Genomic DNA, 24,469 nt, shown 5'->3' on the forward strand with positions numbered 1-24,469 from the left:
TCTCCCTCTCTCCAGTATAGCTCATGACTACCTTAGGCCACTAAATACTCATTTTTAGTTGTTACGTGGTACCGGGTTGCTGGGGTCTATCCTAACCAAGTCCCTATTTTAGGCCATTTAGATGGCTTCCAATGAAAGGACACCACTTGCAGGAACTGCCTCTCCTTGGTGCCACATGAAATGGGCAGACGTGGCTCTGTCACCGCTGAGGGCTTCTCACCAAGTCACTCCATGGCCTCAGCTCCCTCACCCGAAAGATGAGAATTCCTGTCCGTGAACTACCACAGCCCCCAGGGTGACGACAGCGAGGGATGGGAACCGTCCTGCTGGTGAGACGCGGGCAAGCGGACTCCCGCTGCGGGTGGAGGCGGGAACCGGCCGCGCACTGCGGGCGAGTGTTGCCTAGTGTCCCGGTCTCCCTGTGGCTGTTGGAACAAACGGCCACAGACAGGGTGCCTTAAGACACAGTGCTAGAGGCCAGAGGTCTAAAATCAGTTGTTTCATGGGACAAAAGTCCAGAGGCTCCAGGGGATAATCCGTTCCATGGCTCTTTCGCCTTCTGGTGGCTTCTAGTATCCCGCGGCTTCCAATGTACCATGGCTTCTAGCGTCCCATGGCTTCTAGTGTCCCATGGCCCCCAGTATCCCATGGCTCCCAGTGTCTCATGGCTTCCAGTATCCCATGGCTCTCAGTGTCCCATGGCTTCTAGTGTCCCATGGCCCCCAGTGTCCCATGGCTTCTAGTGTCCCATGGCCCCCAGTGTCCCATGGCCCCCAGTGTCCCATGGCTTCTAGTGTCCCATGGCCCCCAGTGCCCCATGGCCCCCAGTGTCCCATGGCCCCCAGTGTCACGTGGCCCCCAGTGTCGCGTGGCCCCCAGTGTCCCGTGGCCCGCAGTGTCCCGTGGCCCCCAGTGTCCCGTGGCTCCCAGTGTCCCGTGGCCCCCAGTGTCCCATGGCTTCTAGTGTCCCATGGCCCCCAGTGTCCCATGGCCCCCAGTGTCCCATGGCCCCCAGTGCCCCATGGCCCCCAGTGTCCCGTGGCTCCCAGCCTACAGTGGCTCGAGGCTCCCTCACTCCATGCGTTGCCTTCATCTTCATACTTTCTCCTCGCTTTCCCTCCTTCCCTCCTCCCATCTCCCTCTGCCTCTCTAAGGACACTAGAGGTAGCATTTAGGCCACCGAGACAATCCAAGATCGCCTCCTTATGGCAAGATCCTTAACCCGTCGGCAAAGGTCATTTTCCGGAACACGGTAACAGTCACGGGCCCTGGAGACCACGTCTGGGAGCCGTTTATCAGCCGGTCGCAGGCAGTAGCTCCTGGAGCTGGACGTGCGTGTTCCGTGGGACCTGGCAGCGTCCCTCCTGAATCAGTGCCCCAAAGGACTGTCTGCGCATGTTCGCCGCAGGCCTGCATGAGAATGTCACCCAGCACTGTCCTAACCGCCCTAACCTGGAGACTAGCCCCCAGCGGGATACGTAAATAAATCCCGGCTTACCCGTATCGCGGAAAAAATCGGGCAATGAGAATGAATCTCCAAGTTCCACGCAGTCTCCCACACACCGATGTGCCCAGTGGCACAGAACACGTGACAGGGGCATCCCATTTCAGTAAAGGTCCAACATAACTTCCACCACGCTGACTGAGGGGTCAGCAAGTCGGCGCCCCCGACAGCGAGCACAAAACTACAAAGCTGTCAAAACCAGTGACTTCGGGGCTCCAGAAATCAACTCAAGGCACGCACCAAACTGACCATCATTTATCCAGGAGAAGCTTCTAGAACTTGGGTAAGAGCGGTGGACGTGGGGGGCTTCCTTCCCCAGGCTGCTCCCTCTGCCCCCACCCCCACCCCACCCCCTGGTGGTCACAGCAGAGCTGCGAGGGCAGGGCTGGCTGTGGACACCAGCAGCTTTGCAGCTATAAAGGGCTGGCTTGGTTTGCAGCAGGGGGTGGAAGGAGACTCGGGGAAACCGGGGTGTTGCCTGGGAAACAGCTGGTCGGAGGCAAAGGGGGAGTTGGCATCTCTGCGGGCCTGAGATCGTGGCCCTGGTTGAAGACACCAAGGGGCCCACCAGAAACTGAAAGAGGGGAACCTGGGAATGAGGGGGCCCGGGATGACTGGAAGATTGCCTGAAGTTTTTTTTAAAATGGTATGATTAGTATCATTTAAAAGTGGTATGATTATCAAAAATTTGAATAAAATAATAGTAATAATAAATAATATCTGGCATTTACTGATTACCTACTATGTGCCAAGTGCTGTGCTAAGCACTTTACACGCATTATTTCATTCAAGCCTCACAGCTACTTACAAGGTCTGTTCTATTACGATCCCTATTTTAAAGATAAGAAAACTTAACTACTGGAGAGAAATTCAGTGATTTTCCCAGGGTCCCAGAGCAGGCGGCTGAGCCAATAACAAGCCCAGCTGACTGGAGTCCAGGGCCTGCCCTCTTAACCTCTGGGACGGAGGCTAGCGTGGCTCACGCCTGTCGCGGGGCCTTTGCACCTGCTATCCTTTCTGCCTGAACAGTGTCCCCCAGGCTGTCACACGGATGCTCCTTCTCATCATTTGGATCTTAATTTAAGTGTCGTTCCGAAAGGCCTTCCCTGATCACCACCCGCCACCTCCGAACTGCCTGAACTTTGAATTACGCCACAGCCATGTGGACGCCTTGAGGAAGCCTGTCGCCTCAGTTTTTAGCAGGTTTGGCCGTGATGTGTGTGGGCACAGACTTCTTCGATTTACCCTGTTTGAGTTTTGCTCAGCTCCTTGAATTTGTAGGTTTATGTTTGTCGTGAAATTTTAGGTCACTCTGAAGCTCTGTATAACACAAGCTGCCTGGCAAATCCAAGAGCTGTCCCTGTGAGCTCGGTGACAGTTTTGGGTTTTGAATAAATGGCCCCCCAGGCCTGGCTGTTGGGTCCCTGGTGTTCATTAGCCCCGACCCCAACACCCCTTCTACCCTGGGGAACATCCCACAGGACTTCGATTGTTCTGGATAAATATTTGTAAAAGAATTCCAAGTCCCGGCCCTGCCTCTCGCCCTCCACTCTTACCAGACGGCCTGGACCAGCCCAGCCGCGGCCTCGGCACAGCTGACCCTGGGCGCCCACATGCCCACACCGTGCCCACCCAGGGCCCGGGCGGGCGCCGGGACTCACTGTGCAGCACGAGGACCACCACTCTCTCCGCCGCGCCCATCTCATTCTCTGCCAGGCACCGGTACCGCCCTGCGTCGTCCCTCTGTAGGTGGGCACACGAGGGGGACGCGGCGTTCAGGAGAGGGGCGAGGGGGAGGGGAGCAGCTTGGGACAGCTGGGCAAGGAAAGGGGTGACAGGAGCAAGACCCGCCTAACCGGGAAGGAACTTAGAGCCTAAACCAGCCGGGGGCTCCGGGACTCCTCACAGTGACGCATTAGAGGGGCCTTTGTGGCCACTTGTCAACAGACATCCAGCCCCTTCCACACCTGGAGGGGGGGGGGGGTCAGCTGAGGGCATCGACTCGCCGGGCAGCCACCTGCTGCAATAGGTGATTTAGAGTCGCCTCTTCCCAGCAGTGTGTGTGGCGGTGTGTCACCCACGGCGCGGCGTAGGGGCTGCTTGCGAGAAGCGGTTCGTGGTCAACTAAGTGTGGGCACTGGGTGAGACAATGGGGGTCCAAGCGCAGGCGCTCTCGGGCTTTTATTGGGCCCGTGTGCACTGCCATCCCGGAGGGCAGGTGGTGGGCAGCGTCCCCCCACTCAGTGGGAGGGAAGCGGCTGTCGCAGGCCATCGGCCACCATGGGCAGGGATGGAGCTCACTTCTGAGTGGCAGCACTGCCTTGAGGTGGAGCTGGGGGCGGCCTAAGGCCACCGTCAATGCCCAGAAGATGAACCCCGGGAGCCGCTCCAAAGGGCCCGGCAGCAGGGCACACAGTTAGGAGAGTCGGTTTGGGGGTCAGACTGATACGGGACCAAATCTCGGCTCCCCGGTTAACCACACTGAAGCCATTACTAGACATGACCATGTCTCTGGAGCCTCAGTTTCCCCATCCCTAAAATGGAGATAGCGACTGCTGGGATCGTTGTAGCATCAAATGGAATCACAGCCATTCAGTGCCTGGTCTGCGGTCCATCCTCAGGTCCCCGCAGCCGTTACTCCTGCTGCCGTTACTGCTACTCTGCTGTCAGTGCCAGTCCTGTGATTGCTACTCTCCAGGGACAGGCTCCCAAATGGGCAAGGCCAAGCTTGACAGGAGCGAACTGCGGATTTCTGCATGACCCTGGGACTTGGGACACAGAGGGAAGGTGAGCGGGGGCTGCCCAGTGCTTGCAAACAGCATGGAGTAGGAGTCAGGAGAGCTGGGGACGTTCCTGCCTCGCTCGGGCACCTACTGGTTGTGGGCCTCTCTGAGCCTCAGTATCTTCTTCTGTCTGCCCTGCCCCTTGGGGTTGTTGTTATTAATAACATTTACTGGCATTATCGAGGGGCCAGTCACTCCTAAATACCAGGTATGGGTCATCTCGCTGATTTCTGACTGTGACACTATGAGGGAGAAATGACCGTTAGCCCCATTGCATGGGTGGGGTAACTGAGGCACAGAGAAGTTAAGTCACTGGCTGGAGGTCTCCCTAGTCAGGGGAGGACATCTGGGTAATGGGTAGGAACGTGCTTTGCAGACTGTGGAGGGTGATGCCAACCTAAAGAACCCTCTAAGCAATCAGGAAAGGCCTAGGGTTGTCCCGGATGTTCCCACCCAAAGCCCCAGGCCCCTCCTCGCCTCTGTCCTGCGGAGGGCCAGCGAGCCATTCTGCAGTAGGTGCCGGAGACGGCTGTCCCGCAGCGGAAGGCCATCTTTGATCCAGCGGATGTTAGGCTCTGGGTCTCCGTGGACCACACAGTCCAGGCGGATGCTGCCCCCCACAGGTTCCACCAGGTAGGAGAAGGCCTCCCCTTGAAGGACTGGAGCTTCTGCACGAAGTGACATTGGACAAAGGGTCAGAAAGGACGTTCCCTTCAGGCTCAACCTCCCACAATTCTGTCCCCAAAGTCCCGTCCCCAGATGCCAGGGGCTGGCCCAGAATGGCTGTGTGTAGTCAATGCATCAGAGATGGCAAACGGCTCCCGTGTTTTGGGCCAAGTGAAACAGACTGGCAGTGGCCACCAGGAACCCTGCTGAGAAGGATTTGAAGCTGGGGGGGAACAGAGCGGTGATTGATTAGTGATGTCTGAGACAGGTGCAGGATTGAAGGCAATGTAACGAGTGTCATATCCTGGCTCTCTCAAGGACAAATTACCCCAGCTGCAGAATTCCTGTTGGGGACTTTGGAAAACAAAGACCACGAGATCATTAGGACACCTCTGCTGTCTGCAGCAACACTAAGACGTCCCTGGGCCTCATTTCGCTCAAACCTTAAACCACTCTTGGATGGCTGTACAGTTTCTACCCTTCCCGGTTTCCTGCGGTCGATCTACCAACAGCTGCAGCTGTTCCTGGCGCCTCAGGCTGCCGGTGCCCTCAACAAGCCCATGCCGCCCATCCTGAAGCTGACCAAGTTAACGCATGGTGTCAGCAAGGGTTGCTGTGCTGCCCCTGGCTGAGGGGGCGACAGGTGGCTGGCAAGCTTCATGCATTTTTCTGCCAGAATGCCCTGGCCCCCAGGCCTGCCTCCCACACCAGCACCATCCGGCTGAGAGTAATACTGCAGGCTGACCGGTCAGATCTCAATTCTACCTGCAGCCAGGTTGTCCTGGGAGATTAAAAAGTACCGATGTTCGGGCCCTGCCCCAGGGAGACTGGGTTACTGAGTCAGGGTGGACCCTGGGCTTCAGTATTTTATAAAGTCCTAGGGGATGCTAGCGTACAGAAAGGAGAGCGAATTACTTGTCCAGAGGTCAGGAAGCCAGTTTCATAGATTTTCATAAAAAGACCAATAGACCGAGCTCAGCAGGTCTCAAGAGAAAAGCCACATGGCTCACGCCTCACCCTTCACGTGCACGAAGCTGACTGCCTGCACGCGCCCCACTCTGTTCTCGGCCCAGCAGACGTAGGTCCCGCTGTCCTCTCTGGTGACCGCCACCCTCTGTAGCGTGCTGCCCCCGTCCTGTTCAGACACCCCCTCTATGGCAGAGAAGAGACACCTCAGGGGGCTCTGAGCCCAGGGACCCGTGCCCTGAATGCGTAACTCAGGCCTGAGTACCCAGCAGGTGCTCAATAAAGACACAGAAGGCAGGTGGCCCTTCTCCCTAGTGGATGCCTGGCTCAGAGGAGGCACCGACCGTATTAGAAATTGTGGTCGGAGAACCTGCCTTTTCTCATTCCCAGGTCCACGCTGGGAGTTGGAAGAGTGGTCAAGGGCAGGTCTCTGGGGGCTTGGGTCCTGCCGCAGTGAATGGCCGCCCTCGGGACCCCTGCTCCCCCCTTTTCAGATGAAGAAGCTGGGCTCCGAGAGGCTGAATCACTCACCCAAGTCCCCTCCCAGGAGGCGGTGCGATAAAGCCTTCGCACGGGTTAGGGGGACCTGAGAATATCATTCTGCAGCAACTTTCTGCATTTGAGCAATTCAGCCGCCATTTATTGAGCACCTACTATATAGCCTCCAGGCCCCGGGCCTCCCTAAACACCACCTGGGGTCAAGTGCAGAGACGCCAGGGCTGAGTCTTTTTGGCAGTGGCTTCTTGCCAGGTCTGACATGTGACTGTCACATATGGCCAAACATGGGTTTGCCCCACACCCCCTGCATAGGGCCAAGTCTGGAGACCCAGGACCCACAGCGCCGACTGACACCCTTTTCCTCCCCACTAGCTTGGGGCTCCCCCTGCTCGCCCTCCTCTGCCTCCCAGGGTCGCGGTCCCATCCACGGTCCCATCCAGACCTGTGACTGGCTGGTCGTTGACAGTCCAGCCAATGCGGGGTGTGGGGCTGCCCCGGGCCGCACAGCGAAGCCACAGCCTGTCCCCGAGGCGCAGGCTGCGGTCCCCAGGCAGGGTGGTGAAGACGGGCAGCGCCAGGATGGTGAGGTGCACACGGCGGCGGGCGCGGCCCGCGGGGTTCTCGGCCGTGCAGGTGTAGGTGCCGGCATCCCGGCTCTGTGGGCAAAGGGCGGGATTGGCCTGAGAACCGCCTCCACCCCCAGCCTGGGCCCCGCAGGTGCCCGTGGAGCATCCAGCCCAGGGAGGCAAAGTGAGTTGACCACGGTCGCTCAGCTGGCACTGCCAGGGTTCCCCGCTGCGCTGCTGCGCTTCCCCATAGTTTCCATCTCCTGAGCACCTACTATGTGCCGGGCTCTGTGCTCAGGACTCACCTGTAGCAGCTCGTCCACACTCACACCATCCCTGAGGAAGCTCCCGGTTTTGGGGGCTTCTCTGAGAGGAAAGCCCCACCGTGCGTTCCAGCAGGGCCGGTGCCCTCACCACGGCACCACCCGGCCTCCCATGTGGCAGGGTCTGAGGCGCCCTGACCCCCTCCAGATGCGTCTCCCAGCAGCCCCGTGTCCATCTGCAGAGCAGCCCAGTTTGTAATTACGGAGCCCATAAGTGTGGATGGTGAGGGGGTTGGGGTTCCCACCTATGGCCCTGGCTCAGGTCAACATCGACATGAGGCTGAGAACCTGGGCGCAGTCAGGGGCGGCAAAGTCATGGCCGCACCCCTGCCCCATTCCGGGCTCCCTCACTGCCCTGGAGGCTAGTCCTGGGGGTCCAGGTTCAAATCTTGGTTCTGCTTGGGAACAGCGTGTCTCGGGAACACTGGGACGCTCAGAGCCTCAGTCTCTTCATCTGGACTCTGGGACAATAACGCCGATTTCCCCAGGAGCCTGGGGGGAGACTGCACAGCGCTCAGCTCAGGGCATGACAAACGGGGTGCTCCGCAGAGTCTCCCCGCTCCCCTTGTTACTGGGAACCCCCTGCTCCGGGGCAGAGTCCCACTGCTCCCCTTGTTACTGGGATCCCCCTGCTCCAGGCCAGGGTCTCACCGCTCCCCTTGTTACTGGGATCCCCCCTGCTCTGGGCAGAGTCTCACCGCTCCCCTTGTTACTGGGATCCCCCTGCTCCAGGCCAGGGTCTCACCGCTCCCCTTGTTACTGGGATCCCCCCTGCTCTGGGCAGAGTCTCACCGCTCCCCTTGTTACTGGGATCCCCCTGCTCCAGGCCAGGGTCTCACTGCTCCCCTTGTTACTGGGATCCCCCCTGCTCCGGGCAGAGTCTCACCGCTCCCCTTGTTACTGTGACTCCCCCTGCTCCAGGCAGAGTCTCACTGCTCCCCTTGTTACTGGGATTCCCCCGGCTCCGGGGCACTCACCTCCGAGTTCTTCACCAGCAGCCCCCCGGATGGCTGGATGCTGAACCTGCCCTCAGCGACAGGCACAGGCTGGCCGTCTTTCTCCCAGGTGACGTCGGGCTCGGGACTGCCGCTGGCAGCGCAGGGCAGGAGAGTGTGGGAGCCTTCAGTGGCGGACAGGTCAGGGAAGCCCATCTTGATGACGGGAGGGACTGTGGGGACAGGAGGGTCCACTTGGGGACTGGGCTGGGCTAGAGTGGGCTGCTCCGCCCTGGGGCTCTGGGCACACCCCCAGACCCTTCCACCAACCCCCCGGGCATAGACCAGTGCCCATGGTCTGGGCAATTGGGGGACTCGTGAGTTGGGTGAGGAGTTATGGCAGGGTGACCAGTGTCCGGCCCTCTGGTGACCAGCAGTGATGCTCCAAGTCACAGGGAAGAGAAGCCTGCTGGCCAAGGAGCAGGGGAGGAGGCGAGGAGCTTCTGGGCTCATAGCCAAAGTCCGAGTGACCCCAGCTGTACACAGCCACCCACAGGGACAGCCACTGAGGGACAGCCCGGGGCAGGCGCTGGGGTACAGCAGGTCTGGCCCACACTGACTGTTCCCAGATACCATGCAGATTTGGGGCCAGTGACATCTCCTTTATCTCTAGAGACCGTGATTGGTCAGACTAAGGAAAGGACACGCTTGTGTGTCTGTGCAGAAGGGACAGCGTGGCTATTGCTACGGGAAAGCCAGGATGAATGGGGGACATGAGATCAGTGTCCCAGGCGGGCTGGCGAGCTGGAGGGGCCAGAGCTATTATGTGAAGCCAGGCCTGGGCATAAAATGTTCTCCCAATTCCTTCCAGACCCACAAGCGGTGCCGGGGTAGCCCCCCCCCCGACCTGGGCTCAGGGCTGCAGAGAAGGGAGTCCCCCGGGAGCCTCGGTCCCTCCCCGGGCCCACCTTGCACCACCAGCCGAGTTTTGCCCACGGCGCTGCCTGCGCTGTTCTGGGCGATGCAGAAGTAGTTCCCGGCATCCTCTGGGCTGGCGTGGACAATCCGCAGCTGGCCGCTGGGCAGGACCTGGGTGTTCCCTCCTGGATTGGGTTGGAGGAAACGGGGGGCTGGGGACTGGGGCCACAGGACCCCTGAGGAGGGCGGCAGGGTGGCTTGGGCTGTTCTGTCAGATCAGGCAGCAGGTGACTCGCTGTGGTCACAGGGTGATGGGGGGACAGAGAGTGTGGAAGCTGGACCCAGAGCCCAGCCAGGCTGTCCCCTCCGACCTCCCAACCCAGCCACCGGGGGCTCAGGTCGAATCTCGGGCTCCGGGTGGTGCGAGGAGGGGGCAGGGCAGGAGGGGAAGAGGGGGCAGGGGGTGACTGGACCTCCACAGGGCTTCAGAGGCCCACTGTGCCCCCCTCTGGCGCTGGTCTCAGTGGGGACTCACCTGCGGGGATGCTGAGCCCCTCCTTCTGCCAGGTGACACTTGGCCGGGGGACGCCCAAGGCTGTGCAGGGGAGCAGCACCTCCTCCGCCACCGAGGCCTGGACCACGCTGGGCAACGGTCTCACCACGGGAGAGGCTGCAGAGAAACAGGCCCACAGAGGTCCCTGGGACCCCGAACCCCAGGCCCTCCACCCAGGGGCCTCTGCGCGCTGGAGAGAGGGGACTTCAGAATGAACAGGGTGTTCTGGAAACTGGCACGGAAGGCACAGGTGGGCGGGCTTCCCCCAGGGTCCCGTGAGGGAGTGAGGTCCTAGGCAGCTCTGGGCACCTGGCAGCTGGGCCCTCACCTCCCGTTCCAGCCCCACCCACCACCAGCTCTTTGCCTGCCCCCCTGCCCAGGGCCACACCGTGGGAGCTGAAGGACCTGGGCACCCTACCTTGCACGGTCAGGGCCACGTGCTTGTGGGCCACGCCTGCGGAGTTCTGGGCTGTGCAGGTGTAGCGGCCAGTGTGGATGGGGAGGGCCTGCCCGATCTCCAGGGCGCCTGGAGGGGGAAAGGGGCATGAAGGGGGGAGGGGACCGGAGACAGAAGTCCTCAGGGCTGGAGCCAGCCTGTCTTCCACACCCCCAACCAGGTGTCTCTGGCCCAGGCCACTCAGCCTGCCTCCCTGCCCATCTGTCAGCAGCACGGGAAACCTGGGTTCTAGGCCTGCCTCTGCTCCCTGCCTACAGCATAACTGTGGGCAAGTCCCTCCCACTCTCAGGTCCTCAGTTTCCCCAGGTGTACAATGGGGAATCAGACAGGATGGTCTCTAGACCCCTCTGGCTGTGATGTTCCAGGATATGACACTGCCCCGCCTGGAATCCTTGGCCCACCCAGGTCTCAAAAGTTGCCTCCTCCAGGAAGCCCCCTAGATTACTGCTTCCTCTGTTCTCCCTCCTTTAGTCTCCTTTAGCCGTGGGCTCTCAGAGAACACCCTCTGCCCTTCCAAGGCCACCGTCTGCACCTGAGCAGGTAAGCGAGGTGGTCTCCCGGGGAGCCCTGAAAGCCTGCTGCGTGGGCAAGGGGAGGACACTGCAGTTCCCGCCCCAGTCCCAGACCCACGCGGGACCTCAGCTGTCACAGGCTGGGCCTCCCCATAACCACTTGTCAGAGGAAGGTTTCTATTGCTTCAGGAGAGTCTGAAAGCCACAGACCTGGCTGGCGGTTCCCAGACCTTAGGATTTCCCTAACTAACCAGTAAATACATTTCATTTCAATCCCGTAAAGTGGCCAGCTTTTATTTTGATACACAAAGACATTTTAAAAGTCACCATCTACAATTGCCTTAATTTCATAAAAGAAAGAAATGCTAAGAACAGCACGGTTTCTGCACAAAGGGCGGTCCTTCTGGTGAGAGAAAGCCGGCTGCTGAGAACTCTCAGATAGTCCCTAGTTTTCTCACTTTGCCACGAAGCAGCACTGATCTGCCAGGTGGAGTCAGGGAGCCACTGAAGGTCAGCTGTGCCCTAGTGGGTGGGACTTGATACTGAGGCCCAGAGAGGGCGAGGGGTTTCTCCCAGGTCACACAGCGAGGGAACGGCAGAGCCAGGCCAAACTCGCATCTTGCTCTATCTACCGCATGGCCCCCTGGGAGCGGGAGGCTTTCGCACCCTCTGCCCAGTGTCCCTGTGTCCCCTCAGCAGCAGCTTCCCCGTGGTTCCCCCTTACTTACCCAAAGGTGAGACACGATAGCCACTCCCCCGCACTCCCAGGGGGGTGCCCGCCTTGCTCCAGGACACCACCGGGGCCGGCACGCCCGTGCTGTGGCATGTGAGGACCACGGGGGCCATCGTGGTCACAGTGAAGTCTGTCTGGTCATCGGCAATGGTGGGGGGCACTGAAACACCAGAGGGGACTGAGGCCCTGCCGAGGTGCACTGGGGAACCCGCGGGCACAGACAAGCGACGAAAGCCGTAAACAGAGACTGAGACCCTCGGTGACTACTGAAGGGCCAGGAGGGCCGGCCAGCAGAGGGAAGTCCCAGTCTCTCGCTCAGGAGTATTTTTCTGCCGGGCGAGGGGATAGCTGTGAACTAACTGACCCGGCCAGGCACCTCAGGGAGCTGGGAGCTGGTGGCAGCTCAGAGCAGGGGACGCAGCATTGAGCCTGAGACCTGAAGAAGCGGGTGTTGGCTGGGCGAAGGGCGAAGGGCGAAGGGCGAAGGGCAGAGTGTTCACCGCAGAGGTAACAGCACGTGTGAAGGCCCAGAGTGGGAGACAAAAAGCTAAACAGCGAGGCAGGCCGTGGGGGGAGCTTAACCTGGGGGGGGTCAGGGGAGCCAGCCCACGGGGACCTTGCGGGCCCAGGTGATACCTTGCATTTTATCCTGAGGACAGTAGGCAGCAGAGAGAGTGATTTTAACCAAGGTGATCACAAGGTCGGATTTGGGTTTAGAACATTCTGGATTGGGAGAGGTCTCTCCTGCAGGCCCGCACGTGCCAGGGACTGTGCTGGAGCCAGGGTTATGACAGTGTGGGTAGGGCAGGATCAGAGAGGGCCTCCTGGAGGAGGTGTCCCGTGGAGCACGGGAGGGCTGAGAGGCAGCCAGCTCAAGTCCCTGCTGGTGAGGAGGGCACCAGGAGAGGAGGCCACTGTCCCCGTCCTGGCTTCCTCCTCTGCCCCTGCCCCAACTCACCACGGATGGTCACCTGGTACAGCCTGCGGGCCTCGCCCACCTCATTGCTCACCACACACTCAAACTGCGCTGAGTCCTGGGGGCTGGGGGCTGCGAGGAGCAGGGCATTGGAGGGCAGGAGCCTGGGACAGACAGACAGACAGATGTTGACAGATGTTGACTGCTAAGTGACTGGCCTGGCTGACCTGAGACCAGCCAGCCGTGGCCTCCCTGGGAATCTGGAAGGTGTCTTGACTATTTCCCTTTCCTGTATCTGGCCCCCAGCCCTGACTCTAGAAGTTTCCACCTCTGAAGGTCTAGTTTGGGGCGATTTTCATTTTCCTCTGTTTCTCTATTACCCTGCGTGTGTCCTACATTCGCCCTCCATGCTACCTCCTCTAATAGTAACCACACCCAGCTCCCTCATCTGACCAGCGTGGCTGCTGAGCGCCGGCTGCAGCAGAGGTCTCCACGCTGTCCTGGCACCTAACGCAGCGAACGCCTGGTGAGCTAACTGGTGAACTGGCCCCTTTCATGCCCCAGAGGCCAGTTCAGGACCAGCTGCATCTGCAAAGCGGGGAGACCAAGGCTCCTGCTGGGGCCCTGATTCCAGCTCCGCCAGCATGAACTTGGGCTTCCAAAAATGTGTCTAAACCGTGACTGTCATGGTTTTAAAGGCCATGCGTTTTCTCGTCGGTTGTACGTCTCCCATGCCCCACACCCTGCCAGGCATCTCAGGTGAAGACCCTCCTGGCCGCCCGAGGCCGGGGCTTTGCTGAGCCCTGGAGCACCTTCCTGCCTCATTCCTGACCGGGGTCACCCTGTGAGCTGGGGTGCCTTCCCCACCCCGAAGCCTCAGGACACTCCCAGAAGGAGGCTCAGTACCGGTAGGCGCCCTGCTGCAGGTGGAAGTCCAGCTTCTGTCCATCCTTCCACCAGGCCACGTGGGGCTTGGGGGAGCCTCTGGCCTCACAGGGCAGCGAGGCTGGGGTGTGGGCTATCAGGGTCAGGTTGGAGGGGCTGGGGGCGATGGTGGGAGGCTCTGGGGAGAGAGCAGAGGTCAGGAGACAGCGCGCAGGATGGAGGAGGGGAGGGGTACCCACCCCACTTCCACCCACCCCAAGGAGGCAGGGAGAGGGGGCAGGAGACACTCCCCTGGGGGATCTTCCGATGGGCTCCCAAAGTTCGTGTAATGGGGCCTTTGCACACCCCGGAGTCTGGAGACCCCCAGTTACCTCTCCTGGAATAAGGCCTCCGGGGTGCCACCGCCCCCATTAGCCTGCCTGAGGCTGGGGCCCAGCAGCACGGCCTCTACCACAGTGACCGGTTGGAGCGGGGAAAGCAGGTCAGAGCGCCTGGCTTAGTGATTCTGAATCTTATCCTTTCCAGTGTTTCACATGTTGTGTGTTTATCCCTCACTCCATAGAACAGCACAGTACTGAGTATATGTAACATATGCATAAAAATAAATATGCGTCTTTTGAGTGTGATGCTAAAACCTTTTTACTAATGGGTTTCATGATCGAAAATATTTGGAGACCATTGTGGTTGGCTCCTGATAGCTAGAATGACCCAGAAACTAAGCAGGACCCGGTCCAGACCCAGGGTGATGCAGACGGCAAGGAACACGCCCTCCCTCATCCACCTACCGAAGACCCGGAGGTCACGGCCTTGCCGATCGGAGCCCGCGGAGTTGGACGCCAGGCAGAGGTAGTGGCCGGCGTCCTGGGCAAGGACTGGCTGGATCCTCAGGGAACCCTCGGGCAGAACCTGCAACCTGGAACCGGGGGCAGGAGACCAGGACATCAGCAAAACCCTGCGAAAGGCTGAACCCCTGATGGCGTCTCCAGCAAGACCCTCCCCTGTGCCTGCCTTTCTCAGCATGACGGTGCTAACTCAGGAATCCTGCATCTGTGAGGCTGGGGTCAGTGGGGCCACAGCCATGCACCCCCAGCCCAGCACCAAGAAGGGCAACAGAGGCTGCTTCGGGCCTCCTGTCTTCCCGCCTGGGCCCAGCCTCTCCCCACCTTTCTGAGAATGGCCCCTGGATCTGAGAACTGCTGCTTCCCAAGGGCCATGTCTGTTCTGTGTAACCCCACCCCCAGCCACAGCGACTGGCCTGAGGAGGAACACGTCACTCAGGCTGGGCCAATGGAATTCCCTGCCCTGGGAATTTGGAACTGGGGTTCCCAGACAGCTCTCTAGGCTCCGCAGGTTGTGTGAGATGAGGACTCTAACTTGGGGGTCAGGGAGAGACAATTTTCTACACCTAGGAAAGAAGGTGTAGAAAATTGGCCTGAGAGAGAGGCATGAAGCCTACACACACAGAAACAGAGGTGAGCAACCAAGGGTCAAACCAGACAGGCAGGCAGACAGACAGACAGCCACCACGGGTTCTCGATGCTCCTAACAAATAGGCATTCCTATCCTCGGGTTCTGAGAAGACCCACGACCTTCGGCTCCAACTGCCCACGTGGGCTTCTGTTCATAACCTGTAGAGAGGTTCCTGAGACCCCCCCCTTCCAATTCTCACCTGGGGCTCCCAAGATCAAGGGGGGCCCCGTCCTTCCGCCAACTAATGAGGGGCGGGGGTGCTCCATCCGTCTGGCAGGGCAGCAGGGCTGACTGGTTCACAGAGGCGTTCACTGCTGGTGGTCCTGGCTGGATGGTGGGCACCACTGGAGGAGGGGCACAGAGGGAGCGGGTTCCAGGAGCCTGTGGCTCTGCGGGGCTGGGCAGGGCGGGTGGGGCCAACCCACTCACTGTGGATCTCCACGCGGAAGGCCACGCTGGTGCTGCCAGCCGCGTTGCGGGCTGTGCAGCTATAGTCACCGCTGTCGGCCAGGCTCAGGGCCTGCAGCTGCAGGAACCTGCCCTGCTCTGGGAACTGGGTGTGGGCATCTGCCTGCAGACCCCCCAGGGTAGAGAGACCCATGTTAGTGCTGGGCTGGGCCAGGCCGGTCCCCAGGCACTCCCCAAAGGGGAACAAGGACAGTGGCCTCCGCCCCACTGCAGGCTGGCCTGCAGTCCAGACCTGATGCCCAGCTGAGGACCCTCCTGGGAAACAGGCTCCTGTGGGAGGGAGGGAGCACCCTGCCCCTGGAGCTCGGTCCACCAGGGAGGGTGAAGAGGGGGCTCATGCTGATATCAGGAGCTGGGACTTCCACCAGAAGGCCTACAATCCTTGGGTCCCCAGCAGCAAACTTCCCATTTCAGGAGTGAGCACAGAGAACCTCAGGAACCGGCCCCAGGTCACAGAGCCACTCAGTGGAGCTCAAAGTTATAACGGGAAGAGAGCAGGATGCACCAGAAGCCCCGCGGCAAAGCTGAGCCATGCCTCCGTGTCCGCATCCACAATATGGTGACAATAATAATAGGGGTGGAAGACATCAGGGGGGCAGGTGTGCAAAGTGCTAGCACCGAGCAGGCCCTCAGCACCTGGATCCCATGTGGTCAAGGCCTGTGGCCTGAGAGGGACAGAAGGAGGTAGCCCTGGGTCCTCAGCCTGGCACCCACCTGCAGCAGGATGCCGTCTCGGTGCCACTCAATCTCGGGGGCTGGATCCGCCTCCACAGAGCACTCCAGAACCAGCTGCCCTGGGGCCAGGCCGACCACAGAGCGGGGGCCTCGGGGCCCAATAACGTTTGGAGGGGCTGGGGGTGCAGAGAGGGCATGAGTGATGGGCCCGCCCCTTTAGGTCCCATCCTGCCTCCCTCTCTTGCCCCCTCCCCCCCCCCCCGAAACCCCTACCTTGAACCCTGACCCGGAAGCTCTTCTCTACTTCACCAGCAGGGTTTTGGGCCAGGCAAGTGTACAGCCCATCATGGCCCACCTGGGGATGGAGCAGGGTAAGCAGCTGCCCTGGCCCCAGCCTGCCCACCTCCTGGCCTGGTTTCCTTCCTTCACGGCTAACGAACCTGCTATGTCTGCCATCCCACTTTCCAACCAACCTATTCCCCTCTCTGGGATGTTTCCTCTCTAACACCATATCACTCTTGCTTTAGGGCTAGGGCAAGCCTGCCTCCTCCAGGAAGTCCCCCCTGACTGCACCAGCCCTCCTCTGGTGACATGGTTTTCTGCATCAGCCTTGGCTCTGACCGGGCTGGGAGCTCCTGAGGGCAAGGCTCAGGTGGGTCATTTCCACATCCTTACTCCGCAAACAGGAGGAGCTCAGCCAAACCTTGCCAGGTGCTGCTGGGTCCCCCTCTCCTCCCGTCCCCCAGACTCCTCCACAGCAGGCGAGATAGCAGCACCTGCACAGCCTCCACCCGGAACAGCTGCCCAGCCCCTTTGCTGTCCTCCTGACTGCTCAGGGCCTGCCCGTCCTTATGCCAGGTGATGTTGGGCGAGGGGGTGCCCCGGGCATCACAGCGAAGCTCTAACGGGGCACCAGGGGTCAGCGACAGCTCTGCAGCCTGGCCCGAGTCCTGGATGTTGGGGGGATCTACAAAACACCGCCCCCTGGGTCAGCTGTGGGGCCATCATGAGAGCAGCAGGAGCTGGGGTTCATCCCTCCCCCACCATCCCGGTGCTGACAGCGGACAGAGCAGCCAGAGCCACAAGCAGGCAGGGTGTGTGTGTGTGGGGGGGCTCCTAAGAACAGGAGAAACCATGGCCCACCTGCCTCGGACAATTATTTCTGCTGTAAAACCAACAACGACACAGTAGGAGGGGCCGGCACAACTAACACACGTTTCTAACATATAATGCCACTTGAAAGATCTTGCGCTTGAGACTTGGGACTCGGCTCCCACCGAGTTCAGTGGCTCTTGCCCCAGTTTTACGTGGTTTGGGGGGATAAGACTGAGGAGCGCAGCCCCAGGAGGAAGCATCCCAGCTGCCTGCGCCCCCAGCCCAGCTCCAGGCCTCTGGGGCGCTCACCCCCATCCCCCCAGGGGCCCAGCCTCCCCTCCCTGGCCCAGGGAAGCTAGTGCTGGGGGCTGGGGGCGACGATCTACCCATCACTGTCAGCCGGAAATGCCTCCTCGCTTCCCCCGCCTCGCTCACTGCCACGCAGGAGTAGGTCCCCGTGTCCCCCTCTCCGGCTGTCTCCAGATGCAGGCCGGGCCCCTGTTCAAGGCTCTGGGGGATCAAGGGCTCCCCATCCTTCATCCATGATATTAGCGGCAGGGGGTTGCCCTGGGCTTCACAGGGGAGGACCACCGGGGAGCCACGGACCACGGCCACGTTGTTCTGGAACTCCGCCGGCTCCAGGACAGGGGGCACTGTGCAGGGCCAAAGAGCGGGCACAAGTCATTTCATTCCATGCCAAGTGGCCCTCGCCCCTGTTCCTAGACAATCCCTTCTCATCTCCGATCCTCAGCTTAGACCTCACCTCCTCCAGGAAGCCTTCCCTGAGCCCCTGAGGCCAGGGGAATCCCTGCTCCCACAACACCCTGTCCTTCCCCTAGTAACACTAGTCCCCTGGAATTGTGGTTATCTCGTTACAGAGCTGTGTCCTTCACTGACTTTCTGGTGGCAGGGGCCACCTCCGCTTACTGCTGTACCCCAGTGCCTGGCAAGGCCCCGGGCACACCCCAGTGTCCGATGACTTGTGAGATGGACAAATGAGACCGAGCCATCACGTCTGCTCGCAGGGCCTTCATTCTTACCCCCCAGGCCAAGGCCCCGCTCCCTACCGTGCACCTGCAGCGTGAAGTTTCTGTGGGCCACGCCGGCTGGGCTCGCAGCCACACAGGTGAAGACGCCGGAGTCTGCCAGCTGCACCTGGGTAATCCTGGACCCCTCGAGGAAAGGGAGAGAGAGGGAGGCGGGCTCTGAGACGCAGACTTGGACAGGTCCAGCCTCTGCTTAAACCCCTTTTCGGGCTCGGTGAGTGCGTGTTGCCCCTCACTCTGAAAGCCGTCTGCGTGGGTTAACAAGCCTGAGCTGCCGGAGGCGCGTCCGGGGCCTGCGATCCACTGGCCCGCGGGCCAGGGCTGCTCCCTCACCTGAGGACGCGGCCCGAGCCGTGCAGGTGGGTGCGCTGGGACAGTGGCAGGGGCAGGCCGTCCTTGAGCCAGCTCACGCGAATGGGCGGGGAGCCCCGCACGGGACACGCCATAGTCACCAGCTCCCCAGCCCTGCGCACCAGGGGCCCCACGCCCTCGGTCCCCTGCTCAATGGTGGGAGGCACTGGGGGTGGAAAGAGAAAAAAAGAAGCCATGAAGGGGTCTGGGGAGGAATTCTGGGGAAGGCAGGGTCTTCTCCCAAGGAGGTTCCGGGAGGCGGTGACAATGCCTGGACTTCTGCCACATCCTCCCTGGGAAGCAACGAAGGCTATGGCCGGGACACTGTCTCACCCCCACGCCTGCCCTGCCCAGTGGCTGCCATCTCATCCTGACTCTCCCGCGCGCCTCTGGTCTGAGGACAGGGCAGAGGCCCAGAGAGGCCACCCGTGGCCGGGCTCACAGTGCCTGAGGCTTGAGCCTGGTCTCCTGAGTCCCACGCTTGCGTCAGCCTCCAGGTGCCCGGGGAGGCCCCACGGTGGCCAGGTTGCTGCAGCCCTGGGACGGAGGGGCGGCCCCCTCCCCTCGCCCTCGCTGCTCACCCAGCACGGTCACGGTGTGCAGCCTGGCGTCCTCCCCGGCCGCGTTGTGGGCCACGCAGGTGTAGGCGCCCGAGTCCGAGGCCAGCAGGCCCTTCAGCACCAGGGAGCCGCCGTCCAGGTAGAACCTGGCCGGGGAGAGAGAGCCGAGGGGTGCGTGAGGGTCCGGAGGCTCTGCCGCCTGGGCGGGGAGGGCACAGGCCCGGCCTTACCGGAGGTGGGGGCCCGCGCCCTGGCCCAGCGGGCGGCCGTCCTTCAGCCAGGCCACCTCGGGCGGTGGCTGCCCGTCAGCCTCGCAGTCCAGCTGCACCTGCTGTCCCTCCAGGACGCTGTGCTCCTGCGTGGCGCCCGAGCTCCGGATCCGGGGGGCCACTGCAGCAGGGGCTGCAGTGAGGCCCGGGGTGGTGGCAGGGGCTGGTGTGAGGGTGGGACACAGGGAAGGGTGCAGGGTAAAAACATACCCAGTACATCCACCGCGAAGTCCTTGCGGGCCTCAGCCTGGGCGTTCTCGGCCACACACGTGTAGGTGCCCGCCTGGGCTGGCTGCAGGCGACTCAGCTGGAGGCGGCCCCCCCGGGAGACCACGCCATGTGCCACGCTGCTCTCTGTGAACAGAGGGCGAGCCGGGCTGTCACCTGCAAGGACCCACCACCCCAGGTGCTGCCTCTGGGCCCAGACACAAAAGTCACGTGACTCCCTGAGAAAGTGTCCCTCCCCCACACTCACAAAGCTGGCAAGACTCCAGGAATCCTTGACTCACCCACCCCTTTCTAGTGCTCATAGGGAAACTGAGGCCCAGCCAGAGGCAGGGCCTCCTGCCATCTACGTCATGACCTCTCTCAGCCTGGTCTTTGTTCTGTTCCTACACCCCCCCCCTTCCCTCCAGCTCCACCTGCCCCCTCCCACTGATCAAGGCTTCTGATCAAACTGAACCAGCCCCTCAGTGACCCCAATGCAGGTCAGCTAGGGGCTCCGCTCAGCCGCACCCCCACCCCAGCTTCTAATGCCACCCCCCTCCAGCTGTGCCTCTGCCCCAAAGCCTTCTCTAACTGCGCCAGCCCAGCCTGACCCGTCCTCGCCCATATCGTCTGTCCAGCCAGCCCTTCAACATAAAACTGAGCAACTGATACACGTCCAGCTGTGAGCCTGGGAACTGAGGATGAATGGAACAGTCCCTGTCCCTGAGGAGCTCACAATGCACCAGGGACTGGGAAACAGGCCCCGTCCTGGGCGGCTGCGCCTGTGAAGCCCCTGATGGAGCCAGGAGCAATCAGGCAGGCCTTCTGGAGGAGGTGTCTCAGCTGAGGCTCGAGGGTGAGTATGAATCAGCCAGGTGAAAGTGGAGGTGGGCAGGGGGTCTGGGGTGCGTGTTTCAGGGAGGAAGCAGCGTGTGCTAAGAGCTGGAGGGAAGAGAGAACAGGGCCCGGAGCGATCCTGAGGCCCACTCGTCCACGAATGCCCACAGTGCACTCGCCATCACAGCCAAAGGCAGAAACCACCCAGCTGCCCATCCACTGACGCGTGGATAAAGGAAATGTGACATGTCCACAAGATGGAACATTCAGCCATAAAAAAGAATGGAACAAATAATTTAATTTAGCCTAAAAAAATGAATGAAGACCTGACACATGCTACTACATGAATGAACCTGGAAAACGTGATGCTGAGCAGAGAAGCCAGTGACAGGCCACATGCTGGGTGACTGAAACGTACAGAAGAGGGAACTATAGAGACAGACAGCAGATTAGTGACTGTGTAGGCCTGGGGGAGGGGGAAATGGGGAGTGAAGGGAAATGGGTATGGGGTTTCCTTTAGGGTGATAAAAATGTCTTAAAATTAATTGTGAGGCCCTAGCTGGTTTGGCTCAGTGGTTAGAGCATCAGCCCAAGGACTGAAGGGTCCTGGGTTTGATTCCAGCCAGGGGCACGTACCTCGGTTGCAGGCTCCATCCCTTCCTGAACAGCTTGTGAGCAGGAGGCCACCGATGTTTCTCTCTCTCTCTCCCTCCCTTCCACTCTCTCGGAAAAGCAATGGAAAAAAATATCCTTGGGTGAGGGTTAAAAATAATAATAATAAAATTAATTGTGGGGATGGCTTGCAAATCTACTAAAGCAATTGAATTATACATTTTATTTTTTTTAATTATCATTTTTTTACATGTTTTTATTGATTTCAGAGAGAGGAAGGGAGAGAGAGACAGAAACATCAATGATGAGAGAGTTGTCACCAATCGGCTGCCTCCTGCATGCCCCCTACTGGGCATGTGCCCTGGCCGGGACTTGAACCTGGCCCGAGAGGGACAGTGGTGGCTGGAACCGGGAGGGTTGTGGGTGGACAGCAGCAGGTTGGCACCAGAGGTGTTTACCAGCCAACAAGACCAGAGAGCTGCTGACTGATGGGCCAGGACGAAGCTGAGTTACTGGAGGAGGAGCCAAGGCCAGGCCCGGGGGGGCCGGTGGGGCCCTTGGCACCCACCCCGCACTTCCATCTTGGGAGCTGACTATAGGCACAAACACAGGAGCCTTCGAGTCCCCACGAGTACGGTTTCCGATGTTTGCCTTTCACTGTCATTTCATTAAAGAAAGGAATATTGAGCCCTAAAAAGATAAGGAGGATCCAGGGCACTCACCAACAGGCATTCTGTCCTTCAGCCAAGTGACGGTGGGGGCAGGGACCCCAGTCACGTCACAGGTCAGGACCAGGGGGCTCCCAGCCACCTGGCTCACTGTCTCCGTCTTGGGGTTCTCAAATGTTGGGGGCACTGCAGGAGATAAGCCATATTCCCAGAGTCTTAGGGCTCTGTCCTCCCCCCCCTTCCTCTCAGGCAGACCAGGGGTGCTCGAGAAAGCCCTTCCCTGTGGCTAGGAGTTGACTCTGCCACTGATGGAGATAGGAGCTGTTTTATTCACAAATAGAGCCAGCAGCTGGATGTTTCAAAGCATCTACAGAGCAGAGTCCAGGAGGGGTCCACTTAGCCCGAGGATGGTAAGTGCATGGCTCATGCACCTGCAGGTCTTAGCCTGTGCCAGGACAGACATCACTAATCAATCCCAGCACTCTCCTGCTCAGCCAGAGGAAGTTACGCACCCCAGGCAGCCACTGCTAGTGGAACAAAGACGGCTATGCTGATGAAAATACCTTTGCCCTCAGGGACCAGACATTCCCTGCTGCCTACTGTTCATCAAGGTAGCTATCAGGAGAAGGGGCTGTGAGCTTTGAATAGCAAGCATCATACCAATAGTTTTTAACAGTGGCATTCAATATGGCTTCACGGTTGGATCCTTCCACTACTCCCCTCATCGGGATGCTACTGCTTTGCCATTTGTGGCAATAGCTGGTGTCCACCCAACTTGTCCGCTCTATCTTGCACAGCAATCTTAGCTGAGCACATGGTTGCTCAAGTAGAAACTACATTTCCCAGCTTCCTTTGCAGCCTGCTGTGCCTGGCTACCTGAGTTCTCACCAAATGGATACAAGCAGAGGTAACAATTCTACTTCTACTCTTTTCTGCTTCCCATGGGCTGGGACAGGAGGCAATGTGTCCCAATTTCAACCACATGGACAGGGACAATACCCTAGGGGACAGGAGAGCAACAACATGGAAAGATCCTGGGTCCCTAAGTTTCCACATGGAGCCCAGCTACCTCTAGTATAGATACTAACCTCTGTGTTTATGGATGTGAAAGGTAAATTTCTCTCTCACTTAATCCACTGTATTTTGGGGTCTTTTTTACACAACTGAGTTTATACTCTAACTGACAAAACATCTGACCCTGGGAAAATCTGGCCAAGCCTTCATCCCTTGCTTACCTAGCCAGCTCCAACAGGCTCCCCTTCGTCCAGCTAGAGCCCACCCAATCAAATGCTATCTATGTTCCATCCTTGGGCTGATGGGAGAGGCCCCTCAGGGTTCAAGATGGAGGTGACATGGCCCTAGGCCATCCCAGTGTCTAATCTCTGAGGGATCCCGTCTCAGTGCTCACAGGCCAGGCCCCGTGCCCAGCACTTTACAGGCATGAGTGTTTCCTGTATGCCTCATAGGCAGGTACTGCTTTTAGATTCTTTTACAGAAAATAAACCTGAGGCTCAGAGGGACAGTCATTCTACTGAGCCCCCCACAGTAAGTCCTATTCCAATCCTGCTCTTTTCAATTCCAGATCTTGTCCCCTCAACACTCAGCAACCCCACTCCTTTCCAGCCACTGCCCTTCCCATCCTTGGCAGCCCTGTGTGCTACTAAGGATCCCATGGCAAGGCTCGCAGGCTGGTCCCCACTTACCCTGGACAGTGAGGACGAATGTCTGCATGGCCTCTCCAGCCCCATTGCTGACCTTACAGCTGTACACACCTTTATCTGACACCTGGGACAGAGAGAGCACAGGTTGGTAACAGTGTGCATGGGGCTGGGGATATTTTGGGGAAAACATCCAGGTCCCAGAACTCCCCAAATATGCTGGTCCTGCGTGGGGAGTCGAGACCTGACCCTTGACCTTTTCTAAGAGCCTCAAGAAGAGGGCCCCTGGAAGGTGAGTACACAGGCCCCAGACCCCTACCCCCTCCTGGGCCTGCGTGTCCTGTGGGAAAAGGCCCCTCATTGTGGGAGGAACTGAGCCAGGAGGGAGGAGCCCAGGATGTTTTTCCAGAGAAGCAGCAAACATCCAACAAACATGGTGAATGTTTGATCCATGCCAGGTAGGGTGGGTAGAACTGATTCCCAGGGAGTCATAACCAGAAGGGCCTGGAAAAAGCTTCCAGATCCTGGGGAAACTGGGGCAGGCAGCAGAGAAAGGACCTGCTCAAGGTCATTTTGTGAGTCAAGCGGAGCCCTGTGCTCCTCCCACTCCCCAGCCCCAGAGGCTGCCAATCAAACTCTGCTTGGGGTCTTGCAGGCTGAGGGGGCAGCAGCCCCCACACCCTGCCACACAGCCGCCCACCAACACCAGGAGGTGGCACTGCATGGCCTCCCACAGCTGCCCACACCCCAGAGCCGCTTACCTGGGTGTCCAGGATCTCCAGCCTCTGCCCACCCTGCAGAGCCAGGGTCCGCTGTGCCAGGACCAGGGGCTGCCCGTCCTTGTACCAGGTCACGGCTGGCTCGGGGAATGAGTCTGTCTCACAGCTCAGAACGGCCTTGTCCCCTGCCCTCACCGAGAACGCATCCTGGGGGCCACCAGGAGCCTGCCTGAAGGTGGGGGGAGCTGGGGCAGGAGACAAGCAGAGTAAGGAGCTGTGCCTTTCCTGTGTCCTTCCTGGCCCCAGCTTAGGTAAGTACCCATGGAGGCCCCAGGGCCCCTGTCCCTGCAGTAAACCAATGTAGAAGCCCCCACCGCCCTCTGTAAGCCCACAGGACCTGGCAAGGTGTCTGACACACAGTAGGTGAACACACAAATGAATGAACCAGCCCGTGGCTAGAAAGAACCTTCCACTGAATGCTGGCCAGCATTTCCCCAAGGGGATCCTGAAGGCCAGGAGCCCTGAAACAGGCTCCGTGCCGAGACCCTTGGCTGAGTTTCAAACCAAATGCATCCAACTCTGCAGACCCCGACCCTAACCACCATGCTGCTGGAGGCCA

At 59.7% G+C, this 24,469-nt stretch overlaps 1 protein-coding gene across 2 annotated transcripts in view; it reads right to left on the reverse strand.

Moving 5' to 3' along the window:
- HMCN2 (hemicentin 2) overlaps positions 1-24,469 on the reverse strand; it is a 128,693-nt gene that overhangs the window by 12,236 nt on the left and 91,988 nt on the right. The window contains exons 60-85 of one of the 2 annotated variants that reach the window (XM_087823255.1): positions 23,893-24,095; positions 23,177-23,258; positions 21,528-21,659; positions 19,360-19,503; positions 19,111-19,270; positions 18,902-19,026; positions 18,303-18,486; positions 17,991-18,088; positions 17,310-17,576; positions 16,605-16,795; positions 16,102-16,183; positions 15,868-16,004; positions 15,115-15,256; positions 14,885-15,029; positions 14,001-14,128; positions 13,237-13,393; positions 12,373-12,494; positions 11,410-11,574; positions 10,131-10,238; positions 9,695-9,829; positions 9,210-9,344; positions 8,284-8,474; positions 6,860-7,073; positions 5,971-6,105; positions 4,765-4,955; positions 3,166-3,247 (exon numbers count right to left, since the gene is read on the reverse strand). In XM_087823255.1, the coding sequence (XP_087679381.1) occupies positions 3,166-3,247; positions 4,765-4,955; positions 5,971-6,105; positions 6,860-7,073; positions 8,284-8,474; positions 9,210-9,344; positions 9,695-9,829; positions 10,131-10,238; positions 11,410-11,574; positions 12,373-12,494; positions 13,237-13,393; positions 14,001-14,128; positions 14,885-15,029; positions 15,115-15,256; positions 15,868-16,004; positions 16,102-16,183; positions 16,605-16,795; positions 17,310-17,576; positions 17,991-18,088; positions 18,303-18,486; positions 18,902-19,026; positions 19,111-19,270; positions 19,360-19,503; positions 21,528-21,659; positions 23,177-23,258; positions 23,893-24,095 (3,855 nt within the window). Of the gene's footprint in view, positions 1-3,165; positions 3,248-4,764; positions 4,956-5,970; positions 6,106-6,859; positions 7,074-8,283; positions 8,475-9,209; positions 9,345-9,694; positions 9,830-10,130; positions 10,239-11,409; positions 11,575-12,372; positions 12,495-13,236; positions 13,394-14,000; positions 14,129-14,884; positions 15,030-15,114; positions 15,257-15,863; positions 16,005-16,101; positions 16,184-16,604; positions 16,796-17,309; positions 17,577-17,990; positions 18,089-18,302; positions 18,487-18,901; positions 19,027-19,110; positions 19,271-19,359; positions 19,504-21,527; positions 21,660-23,176; positions 23,259-23,892; positions 24,096-24,469 lie in introns of both variants that reach the window. The other variant, XM_087823256.1, reaches the window with a different exon arrangement.

This window comes from Miniopterus natalensis, chromosome 12 (genome assembly GCF_054644295.1).
Source record: "Miniopterus natalensis isolate mMinNat1 chromosome 12, mMinNat1.hap1, whole genome shotgun sequence".
NCBI classification, from domain to species: Eukaryota; Metazoa; Chordata; class Mammalia; order Chiroptera; family Miniopteridae; genus Miniopterus; species Miniopterus natalensis.